Below are 16867 nucleotides of genomic sequence, written 5' to 3'. Positions count from 1 at the left end.
CCAGCCGCACTCCGCCAGCCACGAACATGTTGAGCTGCCGCTGCAGGTACCTGTTCCATGCTCGCACAAATCAATAATCGCAGATCTGCCCGGCAACATCCACGCCCCTGGGCATCTTCTGATTCATCACCTCACAGGGATCTCTCAGACCCGCAATCGTCGATCTTTAAGTTTCGGCCTCGATGGTTCCAATCTGATTCAATCAAAGCCACCCACAAAGCTCCACGGTAGCCGCACGCTAGAGAAACCTGCAGCATAATGCCAATGTGATCCATATGGGCTGGGTCGCCCAGCTCCACATACGAACCTTTTGCCCTCTCAGGTGAAGCCTCAGAGCATGTCCGATCCGAATCTGGCGGTGTAACACGACGCATGCTAAGCGCTCTATCTTGTACTTTGCGTCGTGAAGATCTCACAGTTCGCCTTCGGTGCACCCCACCTGGCCCCGCTTTGCTCCACGGTGGCGGATACACCCGGGATCGAGATGATCCCGTCGATGAGGAGCTGAACTCTGAGCCTAGCGCCAGATCGAAAAGAAGCAAGGGGGAAAAAAAACAAAAGCAACAGAATGACACCCTGATCTTCGGAGGGCCGAAACGTTCCCAGTAGAGTAGTACGGAGGGACTCATTTGTTGGATTGAGCAGCCGCGCGGACGAGCTGAGCTCGGGCTTCGCAACAGAAAATGATAGATCTCAGCGTGGCCGACAGCGGGAGATGATGAATCTCCGACATGACTGGTTGCTGACTAGTGCCATTCCATTCGCCGCCTGCAGCTTGCTCTGGGTCTCGCCTCAATGTGTCTGTTCATGAGGGCTCGCGGCTTAGACGTGAATTGTTGCTAGTGTCGAGCCAACTTTTCCGCAACATGAACATGTCGGGTGAAAAATATTCACCACGTTGAAGAGATACATCGCTGAACGTTCCATCCTGCGCATTTTCCCTTATAATCATCTGGACGCTCCTCCGGTGTGCAGAACGGTCCTGTTTTTGCGTGCATGTGTCGGTCTGACCAATTCGTTGACTCGCATTGATTCGGCAGAAAAGCCAGGTAAGTGGAATGCTTTGCTGTTTCTATTTCCCTGAGAGGGTTGCTTTCACTAGCTCTTTATACTGGTGAATGTCTACAATGTCAGCGTTGTATTCTTCTCAGACAATAGAGGCCGACTCCCCCGCCTTGATGTCTTGAATACCTCGGCTGACTTCAAGGCCCTGGTCACAGCGGTTCATCGGTTGTGAATAAAACAGACATTCCAGTTGAAGACCGAATAGAGCAGAGCCCTGGTCAGACAGGTTGGAATTCGACTATATTGCAACGCCGGTGATCTTTCGGATACTAGGCCCAAGTATCGAACGCCGCACGACCACTGTCCCACTGCCGCCTGCGGGGAGAAAAGTGACTGCCGGTGTGCATCTTTGACAAGAAATTTAGATTCGCCTGCAGCCATGCCGTTTCTTGGTCGGGAAAAAGGGCGCGCTCCAAGATCTCGCAGATCGGATGATGAATTTGTTGTATTCCTCCAAGGGGTAAGCATATTTTGGCCGCAGTACTTTCAATTATGACTTCTCTGACCAGCAGGATAGATTCCTGCCCACTGCCGTTGGCAAGAACTGAAGGATCTCGTGCGTCAGACGGCTCTGCATATTCGACAGGCCGTAGTATACGACGATAGCCATGGGTTTCCCACAGGCCTCGGGCAGATCATCGTGAAGAATGAAGACGAAGCATGGCGCACCTATCGTATGTTTCATCTGACAGATTATCTTATTCTCCTGAGGTATAGGGTGTTAACGAGATGGACAGACCGGCTGTCCACCAGCGGATGGGACGGTCAAAGCCTGGTCGTGACGCTGGCACGTACCAGCGCACCTACAAAGCCTATTGCAGGACCTACTAGAAGTCCACCAGCAGTGACACATATGCAGAACCACACACCCGGCCACACAACACCTCCAAGATCTCAGAGAAACCTAACCGTGCCCCCCATCGCCTATCTCACCAGAGTAAGTCGTCTAGTGCAATAATTGTGGAGAGATTCGAATCGTCTGACAGAGTTAAGTTCCATCAATTCGGCTAGTCCCATTTACCCATACGCAGACTACGCGCCCATGATGGGTCCGATGGCGATTTCACCCCAGCATTTCATACCTATGGTTCCCGATCCTATGGCACCGCAAGTGCAGTGCTTCCCACCATCGCCACTCATGCATTCCCCAATGTATGACAATCAAGGCTGGAACATGGTCCCAATGTACCCAACCTCGCCACTCCAGCTAGTCCACGATACGGGCGATGGATATGCTCGTCCGCATTCACACAAGCCGTGGGCCGACTACACGGAACCCAACAGTCCAGCCAGCGACACAAATCGACGGGCAGTCAATATCCAGAACCTACATGCGAGCACCACGGCCGCTGATCTACAGGCCCTCCTACGGGGTGCAGGTACTGTTGAACAGTGCAATGTAGCAGCCATCGAAGCATTGGACAGTCAAGGGCGACCCCAGACCCATCCCTATGGCTCAGCCATCATGCGCAGCACTGAGGAAGCCGAACAAGCTGTGGCTCTACTGAACAACATTTCATTCATGGGAGCACAAATCTGCGTAAACATGGCTCGCGATCCCAACACATCTCGCAGTAGAAGTCGGGACTCGGCAATGACCACATCGGAAGACCTGAGCGTACCTGACTTGGAATTCAGCCACCAATCCTCGGAGACTGGCAAGAGTGGACATCAATCACAGAGCAATAAGACAATTGACCCCCACAAACCCTTGGTAGTGGACGGATCGGGAATGCAGAAGCGGTCATTAGAGCTACTGTCGCCATCGGTGCCGACCTGAGAACCAAATCAGCAAGCATGATGATTGAACTTACTCTGGATGACCATATATAATTGAATTTTGAGTCCAGGGCTCTTGCAATTCTTTCAATCTTGTTTCAAATAGAGTTCCTAGGTTTACTATTCAACTCGTTCTAGCCACCTATTCCCACGAACCAAGCAGCTCCAGGTCGTCAAATGCATCTCGCCCCATATCTAGCCTTGCATTCAAATTCAAACGCCGTACCAAATCCTGATTGGCACAGTCAATTGACCAGGTCATTTGAGCCTCGGGACAAATGTCGTCCAAGGCAGTGATCAAAGTCCCCATTAGGAATCCAATCATCCGTGGTCCAAAGACTTTTTGTGCCGGACACCAAAATGGCCGACCACCAAAGGGCATAAATGCTTCGCTCTGCTCGTCTGTCACTTGACGCCATCGGAACGGGTCGAAGGTCTCTGCATCTATACCCCATATCCCCGGGTCCAGATGGCAGGCCTCGACATCAGCCGCGATGACCTCCTCACGAATCCGCCCTTCCCTATGGTAATCACCGGCACGTTGTTCAATATTCAAAGGCAATTTCTCCGTTCCCCTATTCCTGACATTAGAAGATTGTGAATCTTCAACCCAATGGTAGGCTCGAAAGATCCGGCGGGTTGGGGGGTAGAGCCTCAGAACCTCCTTGACAACCTCCTCAGCCGATGGCGAGGTCCATGTGAAATCCTTTGGGAGGAATTTGATCCCCTCATCAGCAGACACAAACTTTGATCCGGGATGCAATTCAAATTGCCCCTGTGTGCGCGACTTCGCAAATCCAGCCAACACACTACACCACTGGCGGCCGGCACTGACGGAGAACCGCACTTGGAGGAACCCGCGCAAAACCACACGCCACATGGTCTCGAAGGATGGGATGAGGATGTTGAGCATATTGTATGTTCCTTGGCCATGACAAGGGAAAGCCTCTCGGAGCAAGGCTTGAAGCTCATGGTTGTCCTTATATTTGACGATATCCTCCTTAGAATTGATCCAGGTACGATTGATGCACCGAGCCAATTCAACAAGCTTCGAGGGAGGAAACCCATGGTTGACTTCTGATCCGTCGCAAATACAACTGAACAGGGCCTTGAAAACAAGAACTTGCACCAAACTCGTAACATTAACCCTAAAGCCATTTGGACTTTTCTCGCGGCTGGTAGGTCCCTCACGAGTCTCCCAAGGTTCATAATCCCTTTTGAAGCCATGCTCGATCCATTCTCGAGTAAGACCGGGAAGATGACTCAGTTTGAGCTGTTCAAATGGTGTGGGGCACATCCGATTCTTCATGTCTTTGACAAAGTCTTGTGCGAGTCTCTTGTCAGTTGTGGTAAAAGCATTGTGGATTCCAAAAGCGCTTTGTAGTCGTTCGTTTGCTAGTGCTCGCGATTCCAGGACAGTTAACCGATTGACCTTGCTGTCATACACCAGGGTGCAGTCTATCAATGCCCGACATTGTCTCGGATTCGAGAATCTTTTAGTCCTTGATTTGGATCTTTCAAGGCGGGGAAATTGTGGAAATCGTAGAAGATTGCAGGAAGTGAGAATGATGAAAGCGATGATCAGTGTTGTGAAGAAAGTGATTCGACAGCAGTCCCGATCTTCCAAGATTATGGAAATAAGTGGCCTAGGGGAGCTGCCTGGGGGGGAAGTCTTGGGAGTCCTCGTGTGAGGTACGTAAAGTGCCTATGAAGTCCATGAAGGGCATGGAGAGATGAATTTTGAATGACAGTGGGTGTGTGAGGTGTAAAGAGGTGCGAACATCTAAGCACCTGGGATAATGTACAAAGGAGCTTTGTGAGGCTGTCCAGGCGTTTGCCGGAGACATCCAGCCTTGGGAGATCGTATCGAAGAATCATCATTTCATTTTAGACTATCGTTGCTTAGAAGTTCGTGTGCATGCATTTCCATGACCCATGTCATAATCGTCAATATCAAACCCTGCAATCAACCAAGTATATGCCCAGAACGCCATCCCAGAAGACCAACGATTAAATCAATATTTCAAAATACAAGTTGCTGTCGAAAACCGAGAGAGAATCATTTCGCGTGATTGACCATCTCTTCATAAACGTCATCCGGAATCTTGCGCACCAGAAGAACGGTCAAGGCAATGATGTCCTTGGCTTGCAAAGGTGGGAAAGACCGAAGAAGTTTGTTAGGGCTAATGAAAATGTCAGGAAACTGCATGATGATAGACTGAGATCGAACTCACCTCGGGCTTTCGAGAATCTCATCCCGCATACGGATCAGCTGGGCGACGATGCAGAGGATATTCAAGTGGGGGCCATATGCAAAGAGGAAATCCCAGAGGTGTAACACTTCCGGTAAGGGAGGTGTACAAGCGCAGAGAGTTAGCACAGAAGGAAAGGCATACAGCTCTGCATGCATGCCCTTGGAGAAGAGATACGCGGCCAATTTCGGCTCTACGATCTCCAAGCATCGATCCACCAGCCGAAGACCCCGGTGGACTCCATCCATGGTGCTACGAACATATCCAGGGCATTCCACAGTGACAAAATGATGAAAAAGAGCGAATGCCTCCACCTCGCTCCGGGCTGCATATAAGAACGGCGCACATAGGACGTTCATACCCTGGACGTAGATAGCGGTATCTCCAACTGCACTTCCGGCAGATCCTGGTCCCTCGGGATCTTCTGAAATACTGGGCGGAGTGTTGATTAGAGCCTCCATCTCCCGTCTCCGTGAAGACGAGGGGCGAGAACGAGGCTTGACTTTTGAGTCGTGTAATTTCCATGCTACCGCATTCAACAACCGAATCAGACTCGCCTCGGTGACGCGGCGCTTGAATAACGGGTCCGTCGCCAGAGTTCGAAAGGTATCATTGCGGATCTTGGTATAAGCCGGGGAGCCACCGCGGTGGACCAGAGCGAGGTAATTATCGGTTGGGAGTGGAGGGACATGAAGAAGAATGAGCCAAAGATAGATCCGATAGGGAGACTAGGAACGAAGAAACGTTAGTATTGCTAGAAAGACCTCCACTAGACAGTAAAGATCTCATACCATGCCGTCTCCGTCTGCATCCACTCTGGTCGATAGAACAAGATACTTCAGCTCTTGTAGCGCCTCTTGGGTGTTGCCGTGCTGGGGGCCATCACGAAGCAGATTCTCGAGGAATGATCGCTTAAGCCCTATACCCGAGCCCGTTTTCCGAGCCGGGCGCCTCTGGGTAGAAACTTGAGCAAGCGCTGCTTCACGAGCTGCCGCGTCACTGTTAGAACGCGCTCGGCGATGTGTCGGCGCCCGGATGGTGTTATTTGAGTTGTTCGATGACGAGCCCGATTCGGCACCACGCGCTCCTGAGCGAGAAGATTGAGTTTGCGCGATGAGCGCGTTAGACGTGGTAAGAACTTGGTGAGACTGAATCTTGCGCAGTGTTCGCATCGTCCGTGGTGAGGCTAGCAACTCGGGACTTGGGAGGCCCCAGGGCTGCTGATGTTTGGACATCTCTGAACTATTGCATTGAAATGCCTTGGAGAGGCATCTCCTGGGAGTGAGGTGAGATGCAATTTGGACGGTGGCTGGAGCTGGTTTTCTGCCGTTGGAGAAATGCGGAGCACACGCCGTCACCCACTTCAGGGCTTTGTACTCGGGACTATGTATTGGACTTATGTACCTGGGGATAAATTTCGTTGTTTGAAACAATTTGTCGTGACTGTTACATCCTATCTGCATCACCCGTGAGAACATTAAAAGCCTAGAGAACACCCCCCAGCGCCGACCAAATTCATACAGTTCAAGCTTGAGCATTGCCAGCCTCGTGCCGACCACCATTCCCGTTCTCTCCACCCATGATGCTGCGCACGAAATCATGGTACTGGAAAACTTCCCCTCGTTTGGATGCGCCTCCTTTCTTCGCAGGTCGACCGCCAAATGCCCGCCGCCCGGTAAACCCGCTGAAGACCTCGTCGATTTGTTGTTCCGTTAATGGCCTGCCTCCATCCTCAGGTAGAGTGTGTAGAAGCGCATCACGCAGTTCAGCAACATCAATCTGGCCGTTATCGTCATCATCAAACGCGGCCAAGGCATTAAGAAGGTCCTGGGATGAGGACATGGGAGCCATTAATTGTGACAGTGTGTTCAGGAACGTCGGGAAGTTGATGGTTTGGCTAGAGCCAGAGGGGAAGAAGCGCGCCAGAGTGGACGGTGAAGAATCTTGGCCTGTACAGACTTCGAATTAGTATTCAAGCAAATTCTGAGTTCAGAGAAAGATGATCAACCCACCCAGGTTCGTGAGCACATCGGCCACATCATCTATGTTTACCAGCCCATCGTTGTCGCGATCGAGTACCTGGAAAGCCTCACGGATCTCCCGGGCCACATTGGGCGGAATCTTCATAGAAACGTCTGAACCGCCATCTCCCATACCACTTGGGCGACCCACAATCGGCGATGAATGTCCAGGCGAGCGGGCGCCCTTGGTGGGGGAGGGGGGCATTTCTCTTGTGAATTTCGGCTGCGGAATGGGATCGGTCCTCGGGGATACAGAATCTTCTTCAGCAGCTGTATACGACTGGTTGAGCTTGCTAGGTGATGCCATTGGCGTATAGCCGCTCCTACTTGGAGAGCTTCCAGGCGTCCCAGGACGACCGGAGGGTGGGGAGTTAGGTGTCGAGGGCCGCCGAAAGGGCGATGCCCGCGGTGACCCAAATGATAGAGGGGATGGTTTGAATGTAGGATTGTTCGCCTGCATCGAGATCAGCGACTGTTTCCACTAGAGTTTCCATCTATACTATACCATTGTGTTGGGGTTAAAGTCGGAGTCCATTGCGTAGTTGCAAGCAAGTAAACAATGCCCCGGCAACAAGTCGGCCCGATAGGGGCACGTGCATTTGGAGCTGTCGAGTCGCGGATTTGGATTTGTGGATCAATCGCTTTTGATGTGGATTTATGTGGATTTGCGAACTAGAGCTGTCAATTGCACTAGTCGATTAGACTTAGAATGCAGATTCCTGAAACTTCCCTCTGCCTGTGCTGAACACTTAGTGAGGAGGACTTTGGTAGACCAAGCTGTTATCGCCTATCGCCCCCCGCTGTGGAGATTGTCTTTTTTTGACCCCTGAACCACCGTTTGGACCTTTGGGTCTTGGGTCTTGGGTCTTGAGGCTTGCATTGACCAGATCCTCAAAAGTATGCCGGATCTCTCTTGACGGAACTTCTCAACTCTCTACCCACCATGGCGACAAGCCTGCCATATCGACCGTCCAACGAAAACCTGTCTATGAATCCTAAGACGAATGGCCTCCCTCGATTGTCCCCCGCACCCTCCTTCATAGGGCGCTCGCCCAGCGGCTCGCGTTCCTCAACTCGACGTACATCCGCCGAGCCTGGATCGGGCTACAAAGCTCGCCGATGCAAGTCACAATACCCAGTCGATTCATCCGAGCGTCATGTGGAATACATCTTGGTAGCGTCCTTCCACATCGACCGGGGTCCGATCATGGAGCATCAATACCCCGCTGCGATTAGTGGCGACGAGAGTATGCTGGCGGAGCTGATGCTTCCCGATCAGACCCATGTGCGAAGTCAGGATTGGACAATATTCTTCCTGCACAAGGACACCAGCGGTGACGACGATGAGGAAGGGGAGGGCGGTAAGAAGAAGAAAAGCGCAAGTCAAAGTATCGTGGCAACGAGGAAGGTGCCGACATTCAGCATGAGAACCCGGACGAGGCTTCTGAGGAGGAAAGCAGTGACGACGACGAGGAGGGTGGGGAAGGCCCGCCCTTGATGTATGTCCTGAATTTGGTGAACACGAAACAGGACAATACGGTCCGACGGTATCTCTTCCCTCACGGCAAGTGTGGAATTTAGAACTAACCACCGGACAGTGGTGCGGTCGTCAAAGCCATGGCCATCTGTACAAGGCATTCCTTCCTCCACATCTACAAGGTAAGCGCCTGTCTAGTCCTTTGATAGAGCACCGCGTTGACAATGATAGCCACTCCTTCTCCTCGCACTGGAAGACTACTTCAAGTCACCCTACCCCGAGACCCTTGCAACCCTCTATGACGCCGTGAACAATATGGATCTCTCCTTGATGCCTAAGATGTCGATACTTGAACGCCATATCTTACAGTCCAGCAACACCAAGGAAATGTTCATCGAGAAGTTCGAGCAGATGATCCGTCAGCGAGAGGAAGAAGAGGCGGAGGACACCGAATGCCCACCATCACCGAAGAAACTCAGTCGATACGTCTTGCCGAGAGACACGCACGAATTCGAATCGAAAGTGGTCTATCACGACATTCCCATCCCTGTCAAGATTCCTACTGTCATTTGGCCGGAGACTGTGGGCGACTTCAGTCTGGTCAAGCTTATACAAACGTTCGCAGGGCCACATGCCACCTCCCCTCAACCGTTCCCAAGCCATCCTCATTTAACCACCAGTGGCCCATTCACGCACCCTATTATTGTCCTTGTCAACGCCATCCTGACACAGAAGCGTGTAGTTTTCCTCGGGCACAATCGACCATCTGGAGAGGTAGCCGAGGCAGTCCTCGCGGCCTGCGCACTGGCGTCTGGTGGCATTCTGCGCGGATTCACTCGCCATGCTTTCCCATACACTGATTTGACTAAGATCGACGATCTCCTGAAAGTGCCTGGTTTCATTGCCGGTGTTACTAATCCTACTTTTGAAAACCACCCGGAATGGTGGGATGTTTTATGCGACCTACCGACGGGTCGTATGAAGATTTCTAGCCATGTTGAGTCGGCCCCAGTAACGGAAGGCCTCCTTTTCTTCCAGCAGCAGAATGCACTTTTGCCCAATCATAATTCGCACGCGCATTCGGACCCAACAGGCGACACTCTTTTCATGCAAGACATTCTGCGGAGTATCGCCAATCGACACGGCGAAAATGCGATCCGTGCCAAATGGCGGGCCTACATCACCAAGTTTGTCCGAGTTGCCGCAGCTTTCGAGGAAACTGTCTATGGTGCTTCAAATCTCTACATCATTGGTCCCGGCGAGGAACTGTCACCGGATAGTCCCACTGGCCAGCAGACTGATGCAGCAGACCCTTCATCACTCCGGGGGCACGGCTACGTGTGGCCGGATGAATTGGCCAAGCAGCGTGAACTCTCTGCATCGGTATCGCGAATCGAGGGTTGGCGGAACACTCGGTCGTACTACTCCTACATTCAGGACATTGCTGCTATGTACTTCCCTGCCCGACCCATTCAGCGACCCGACCTGCACCACCACCACGACCGGCTGCGGGCTCTGAAGCTGTCCCACGCCGATTCCGCCGCTATCTACATCGCTCTTTCCCATGCCGTGAAAGACTATGCCGGCGTCTGTCAATTGCTGACTGTAGCACCTGAGAACCAGGCTGGTCTGTTTTATATCAGCATGGGACTCTTCCACCCTGATCAAGTCGTACGTGAAGCAACAGTCGACTTGCTCGACCGTATCGCTTCGCATCCGGCCGGTCGTCATTTCTGGACACATCTCAACCGCTTTGCGAAACTGGGTCACTACCGGGTGAAGCGTGACCGTGATGCAGCCCAAAGCCCTATCTCAGGTGCTGGTTCTCCCACCGTAACCACGCCCGGGGCCAGCTTTGGTGGCGAGCCGCAGAGTCTGGTCGGTGTTGCACTTGGAAACAGCATTTCTCGAAGAAGCTGAGCTTCCTAGAATTTTTGTCTTTTGCCTTTTGAGCGATTTCATTCTACACACTCCCTTTCACGCGCATACCTTTTCCTGTTCAAGTTTTACGAACGACAAGACCTATACCTGTTTGATCATGATGCCACCGGTGGTTGGATTTGTTTGATATCTTGTTCTGTGCCTAGCTCCCTGTCGCGAAGAGGCTCCTGGATATATTCTTCGCCCCCCGCGTATAGGATTAACAGTGGTCATTGACTGCAACTCAATACACACTTGTGCAGCTCATTCTGCCTTCTAAATATACTGCCGGTTCGGTTTGGTTCAACCAAGGAACCGTCAAGTCCGTTACCAAGGTTTGAGGTGCGGCTTGGCGGAGTTTTACCGTCATATGATAGCATCAACAACTCACAGAGTGTTTGTATGCACAGAGCGAGGCGGAGGTTAGGTCGGAAAGCTCCTTCAGTCTCCAAGGCCTTTTCTCTGGGGTCTCAATCTAGAATCTGTCGGGCAACGTGAAGGGCGACTCGCTACACAAACTCCGTAACACACGTGTACAGGCTTTCATGCCGCATCATCACCAAGTAACCAACACTCAACAACCACTGTACATATCCGAGGGCTCCAAAGCATATCGCAAGTACATGTTTGTCATGTCCGTTGTCCAAGCTTGCCGAAAAGAGAGCTCCTTTACGTTCCAAAGACCCTATGTCCATGCGAGGCCCGATTTGATTCACATTGACGATGCAGCAAAGACGTTCGTGAAGGCAAATGAGAAAAGTATTTGATTTCCACCTGGGCCTAACGTAGACCCTAGGCCTAACATAACTTTTGAAGCTATTCATCCCTATTCATCCACCTTCCACATTATATTATTATATTCTGCTGTGAAACAACGTATTTAGGCCGCCTTTGAGGCCTATAAAGCTCAAAAGATCGCTAACATCGCACTTCTTACGAGCGAATTCGACAATCTAATTCATTATCCCGTCATCAACTTTTATATAGAGCCAAAGAAGGTCACGAGGTGGAGTGAAGTAAAAGAAGTGAGTTAACTTCATTCGAGTCACCATCGTTACATGCTACAGGAACCCAGTTTACTTTGATTGGTGGTGATTCAGCATTTATTGCGGTAGGTTAATCGCCTATGACGTAGCCGACCGCGGGATCGTTGAAGATTTTGTCGAAAGCACTAATGCAGATGCCTAAAGTTGAACAAAATGAGCTCTCTATCCACTCTCCTCCGTACGTTCAGAGCACCTCGAAGATAGTATGGAATAACACGCTTCTAAACCTCTCTCATTTGAACCCGACGGGTGGTCTCCCTAGATCCGTCGTACGACCTACATATATATAGTTTTCTATATATGTATTGTAGTGGGGGATCGGTGACATAATAGCATATGTGTGGCCTCTAGGCATAATCCAATGTCTGCAGTGCATAGTGTTACCGACCAGCACGAAGAAGAATTCGTGTATCATGAACAGAAGCAACTGAACTGGAGAAGAAGAAGAAGAGAGAAAGAGGGAAACAAGTAACTACGAAATAGAACCACTTCTATACCTAATTAGGTTAGACTTACGGCTCCTTCTAGATTATATTCCCCTTAGGCCTTCCTTAGGCTATAAGATAGTTATATATTATATAGTCCCTTTTTTTAAAGAGGCTCGCCTTAAGGCACTAGTGTTCTATTATTTAGATAATTATCTATAAAGTAATTATTTAAAGTAACGTCTAATTATATTAATAACTATATAGGTAGTCTAGGTAGGGCTAGATAATACTTATAGAAAGCTATCAGCTTATTCGGAGTATTTTTAAAATTATTTAGAGGATGTTAATTATTATCCTTAATTTTAATTTACTTAGCCTGATATTAAAGTTTCTAATAATATAATTAGATATCTATAATTTTATTAACTTCTTATTCCTATTAGTTATTAACTTTTATAAATAATGTTAGGTCTATAATCTAATCTATAAATAGATCTAAACTTATTATATAGCGAAGCTTATTTAAAGAAAAGACTAAGTTAATCTTAATAGAGGGTATAAGTTAGATTAATAATTATAATCTTTCTTTAAGAGAATTTTATAAGGGCTACTAAACTAAATAAAAAGTTTCTTATTTAGCTAATTAAGTTTCTAATTCTTAATAATAATAAAGACTATATTATTAGTATTAAAATTTACTTTCTAATTATATTTATTAGTTTAGGTATACTAACGCTCTTAGGCTTATTTAATTTTCTTTTAGGTATCCTTTTAAATCTCTTAGAGTTATTAAATATAGTCTTAAGTATCTTATATTAACTAAGATAAAATAGATAGTTTTATAAGTATATCTTAGTTAAAGGATATTTATAGCTTATATTCTTACTTAATAAAAAAGAGAGATTACTTAGTAAAATCCTATTATAAAGCTATAATAATAAAATCTATTATTAAAAATTATTTAAATTAGTTATTTTAGCGTTAATTTACTAATATATATAGTCGCTATATTATATATTAGTTTATAATTTTACTCTAGCTATTTATCTATAAGTAATATATTATTAATAGCTTATACTTAATTTTTAAGATTTAGTAGATCTCTATCTAGAATTCTAAGATAAATTAGCTAGTCTGATATAATTAAGTTTAGTAAGCTAAAGTAATATATAATATTAAAAATAAATAACTAAGCTATCCTTAGTGCTTTAATTATTTTATAATATAGAAGAGAGATAAGCCGCTTACTTAATTAATTAATTACTATAAATATTATATTAAAGCCTTATTCATCCTTAGGAAATAATTAAAAATTTATTATAATATTTTATTATAGATAATTTAGTAAGAGAAGAGATTATAATAGACTTAATAGTTAATCTCTTTATATCTTTATATATTTATAGACTAAATAGTTATCTATATAATATTTAATATTAGTAAACTATCTAAGCTAAAAATATTATATAGATAAGAGAGCCTTTATTTTATTTTATTTAGGATATATTATTAAAGGCTACTAATAGATCTTGTTGGGATATAAGGGGAAAGCTACCACGAAGCAGATCGTGGCCCCTTAAGTCCGTGGGATCAACCTTAGTCCGGCTGGGTCAGTCGGTGCTAGACAAAGGTAGAAGGTCAAAGGTCGTAGGATAGACCATAAGCAGATATAGCCTAAACGAAGGCAGAACCACAGTCCTAAGGATCAAAGGAAGAAGGTAGAGATAACTTTTTGGAAAGTGGAAAATGACTTTAGGAAAGTAGAACTGACTTAATTCTTTCTGCTAGAAAAGAAGGACATATTTATAGGCTAGAATAGCCTAGAAATAATGTCTAGAATGTCATACAAATACTAGACAGCAACATAATAAAGGTGGCAAAGAAGGGAACCGAAGAAAAGCCAAAAGAATGATGTCAAGGATCGACGGTTTCAGCCACCCCGAAAGCTTCCCCGCAGTATCTGGTTATGCATACCCAAAGGTGGACCATTTTATCCCTAAGGGAAAGTGGTCCGCCTATCCTTAAGGGGACTGAGGGTCGAAGTCTGTTCACCGAGGTTCGAAGACCATAGTCGAAGTCCGCGGGCAAGATATGCCCGAAGGCACCTCCGAAGGAACGGACCATTCATGCCTGAAGGCGGACCATTTACCTCTGAAGGAAAATGGTCCTGCCTATCATTCGGGAGAGGGCCGCGGACCAGAATCAGAAGTGGTCAAAATATCATTTTGATAGCAGGAAAAACTCTGGTCACGTGATCAATACAATCTGGTCTTATATGTTGAATATCAGGATAGATCTTTCTATGTAGCATTGGTCTATATTCCAATAGATCTTATTAAGTAATTAGGCCTATAAGTCCCTATTATCTAATATTACTAAGTGTGGGAGATCCAGTGGGAGATCAAATGGGAGATCAAGTCTTTTATCCTTCGATGAATAAAAGAATATTTCCTTAATAGGAAACCTCAGGGTATGATATGATGATTGAAGAAGAATTATATTTTTCTTGTAGAGAATTGCGGACATATTTATATCCAATCAACAAAATTCTAGGCCTATATTAGACTTGCATTATTTTAAGTCTAGGCCTGTCTTGCTTTGAAATCAATTATAGTCTAGGCATCATTTTTAGTCTAGACCTATTGTCAAGGCATCATTAATAGTCTAGACCTATTGTCAAGGCATCATTAATAGTCTAGACCTATGTCAAGGTATCATCAATAGTCTAGACCTATATCAAGGCATCATTAATAGTCTATCCATAGAACACCTTTTAATAGACCTATTATAATTAGGTGGCTTTTCGTATTTACCTGACCAATTATAAAGATCATAGTCTTCTTGGATGACTAAAGGTAATGCTGACAGTCCTTGATAATGCTGACAAAGGTAATGCTAACAGTCCTTGAATATGCTGACAAAGATAATGCTGACAGTCCTTAAATATGCTGACACTAAGCGACCTATATTTAATAGTAGCTTATCTTATAATTTTTAAGGCCTATCTTAATTAGTTCTTATTTATTCTCGGAACTCTTTAAGACTCTTATATTATTAGTTTATAAGAATTACTTAGATAATAATATTATAGTTATTAATAACTATTAAAATATATTTAGAGATACTAATTAGGGTAAGGTTAGGGTTAGCGCGATTCTTAGGGTATATATTATACTTAAGATATAACTAAGAAAAAAAAAATTTACTCTTATTTATACCCTAAACTAAGATTCTTTTAAAAGAGGGTATCTATAATAATATTTCGCTTCCCTATAAAGTAACGGATTAGGAAATAAAATTAGGATAGGAACTTCGCTTAGTAAGCCTATTAAGAGTTTAGTTTCTTAGTAGTTATAAAATATTATAAGGCTTAATAATTAGAGAAGATATTAAATTAATTCTCTTACTAAAGGCCTTCTAGCTCTACCCTATACTCCTTAAGTACGAGGACAATCGTAAGTATCTTATAGTTATATATATTATATCGCTACTAAGCTTAATTAAGCTTCTTTAAATAGAAGCTTACTAAGTACTTATTGGAATATAGACCAATGCTACATAGAAAGATCTATCCTGATACTCAACATATAAGATCAGCATTGTATTGATCACGTGACCAGAGTTTTTCCTGCTATCAAAATGATATTTTGACCACTTCTGATTCTGGTCCGCGGCCCTCTCCCGAATGATAGGCAGGACCATTTTCCTTCAGAGGTAAATGGTCCGCCTTCAGGCATGAATGGTCCGTTCCTTCGGAGGTGCTTTCGGGCATATCTTGCCCGCGGACTTCGACTATGGTTTTCGAACCTCGGTGAACAGACTTCGACCCTCAGTCCCCTTAAGGATAAAATGGTCCACCTTTGGGTATGCATAACCTGATACTGCGGGGAAGCTTTCGGGGTGGCTGAAACCATCGATCCTTGACATTATTATTTTGGCTTTTCTTCGGTTCCCTTCTTTGCCACCTTTATTATGTTGCTGCCTAGTATTTGTATGACATTCTAGACATTATTTCTAGGCTATTCTAGCCTATAAATATGTCCTTCTTTTTGTAGCAGAAAGAATCAAGTCAGTTCTACTTTCCTGAAGTATTTTCCACTTTCCAAAGTCATCTCTACCTTCTTCCTTTGATCCTCAGGACTGTGGTTCTGCCTTCGTTTAGGCTATATCTGCTTATAGTCTATCCTACGACCTTTGACCTTCTTCCTTTGTCTGGCACCGACTAACCCAGCCGGACTAAGGTTGATCCCACGGACTTAAGGGGCCACGATCTGCTTCGTGGTAGCTTTCCCCTTATATCCCAACAGTACTTATAATTATTAGGCTATAATTAGAATATTACTTATTAGGCTATAAGGGGAAAGCTACCACGAAGCACTTTATAGCCCCTTAAGTCTATAGGACTAACCTTAGTCTAGCTAGATTAGTGAATATTAGATAAAGAAAGAAAATTAAAGGTCGTAGGATAGACTATAAGTAGATATAGCCTAAATAAAGGCAGAACTATAGTCCTAAGGATTAAAAAAAGAAGGTAAAGATAACTTTAGAAAGTGAAAATAACTTAATTCTATCTGCTAGGAAAGAAGGATATATTAATAGGTTAGAATAGCCTAAAAATAATATCTAAAATAATATATAAATAATATATAAATAATATATAAATAATATATAAATAATATATAAATAATATATAAATAATATATAAATAATATATAAATAATATATAAATAATATATAAATAATATATAAATAATATATAAATAATATATAAATAATATATAAATAATATATAAATAATATATAAATAATATATAAATAATATATAAATAATATATAAATAATATATAAATAATACATAAATAATATATAAATAATATAT

The 16867-nt window shown here is 45.2% G+C and overlaps 5 protein-coding genes across 5 annotated transcripts; 2 read left to right on the top strand and 3 right to left on the bottom strand.

Annotated features, from left to right (window-relative positions):
- Window positions 1–1444: 1444 nt before the first annotated feature.
- On the top strand, window positions 1445–2845 carry N7477_004133 (Nucleotide-binding alpha-beta plait; the record flags this gene model as incomplete). The annotated part of the gene is made up of 4 exons (XM_056965796.1): window positions 1445–1525; window positions 1583–1739; window positions 1803–2002; window positions 2054–2845. The coding sequence occupies 4 exons, from the start codon at window positions 1445–1447 to the stop codon at window positions 2843–2845; spliced, it is 1230 nt and encodes a 409-aa protein (XP_056825749.1).
- A 141-nt stretch (window positions 2846–2986) lies between these two features.
- Window positions 2987–4153, bottom strand: N7477_004132 (uncharacterized protein; the record flags this gene model as incomplete). Its single annotated transcript, XM_056965795.1, has 1 exon — window positions 2987–4153. One exon carries the CDS (start codon window positions 4151–4153, stop codon window positions 2987–2989), a length of 1167 nt encoding a protein of 388 aa, XP_056825748.1.
- A 750-nt stretch (window positions 4154–4903) lies between these two features.
- N7477_004131 (TBC domain-containing protein) lies at window positions 4904–6331 on the bottom strand (the record flags this gene model as incomplete). The annotated part of the gene is made up of 3 exons (XM_056965794.1): window positions 4904–5027; window positions 5079–5824; window positions 5888–6331. 3 exons carry the CDS (start codon window positions 6329–6331, stop codon window positions 4904–4906), a joined length of 1314 nt encoding a protein of 437 aa, XP_056825747.1.
- A 289-nt stretch (window positions 6332–6620) lies between these two features.
- Window positions 6621–7577, bottom strand: N7477_004130 (uncharacterized protein; the record flags this gene model as incomplete). The annotated part of the gene is made up of 2 exons (XM_056965793.1): window positions 6621–7045; window positions 7109–7577. The coding sequence occupies 2 exons, from the start codon at window positions 7575–7577 to the stop codon at window positions 6621–6623; spliced, it is 894 nt and encodes a 297-aa protein (XP_056825746.1).
- A 483-nt stretch (window positions 7578–8060) lies between these two features.
- Window positions 8061–10514, top strand: N7477_004129 (uncharacterized protein; the record flags this gene model as incomplete). Its single annotated transcript, XM_056965792.1, has 4 exons — window positions 8061–8478; window positions 8526–8664; window positions 8716–8776; window positions 8826–10514. 4 exons carry the CDS (start codon window positions 8061–8063, stop codon window positions 10512–10514), a joined length of 2307 nt encoding a protein of 768 aa, XP_056825745.1.
- Between the last annotated feature and the right edge of the window lie 6353 nt (window positions 10515–16867).

Source organism: Penicillium maclennaniae (genome assembly GCF_028827695.1).
Source record: "Penicillium maclennaniae strain IBT 15551 chromosome Unknown utg000003l:1.0-5670915.0:1.0-5674809.0, whole genome shotgun sequence".
In the NCBI taxonomy this organism is placed as follows: domain Eukaryota; kingdom Fungi; phylum Ascomycota; class Eurotiomycetes; order Eurotiales; family Aspergillaceae; genus Penicillium; species Penicillium maclennaniae.
The sequence above is the reverse complement of the archived record's forward strand: the minus strand, read 5'-3'. Positions and strand labels throughout refer to the sequence as shown.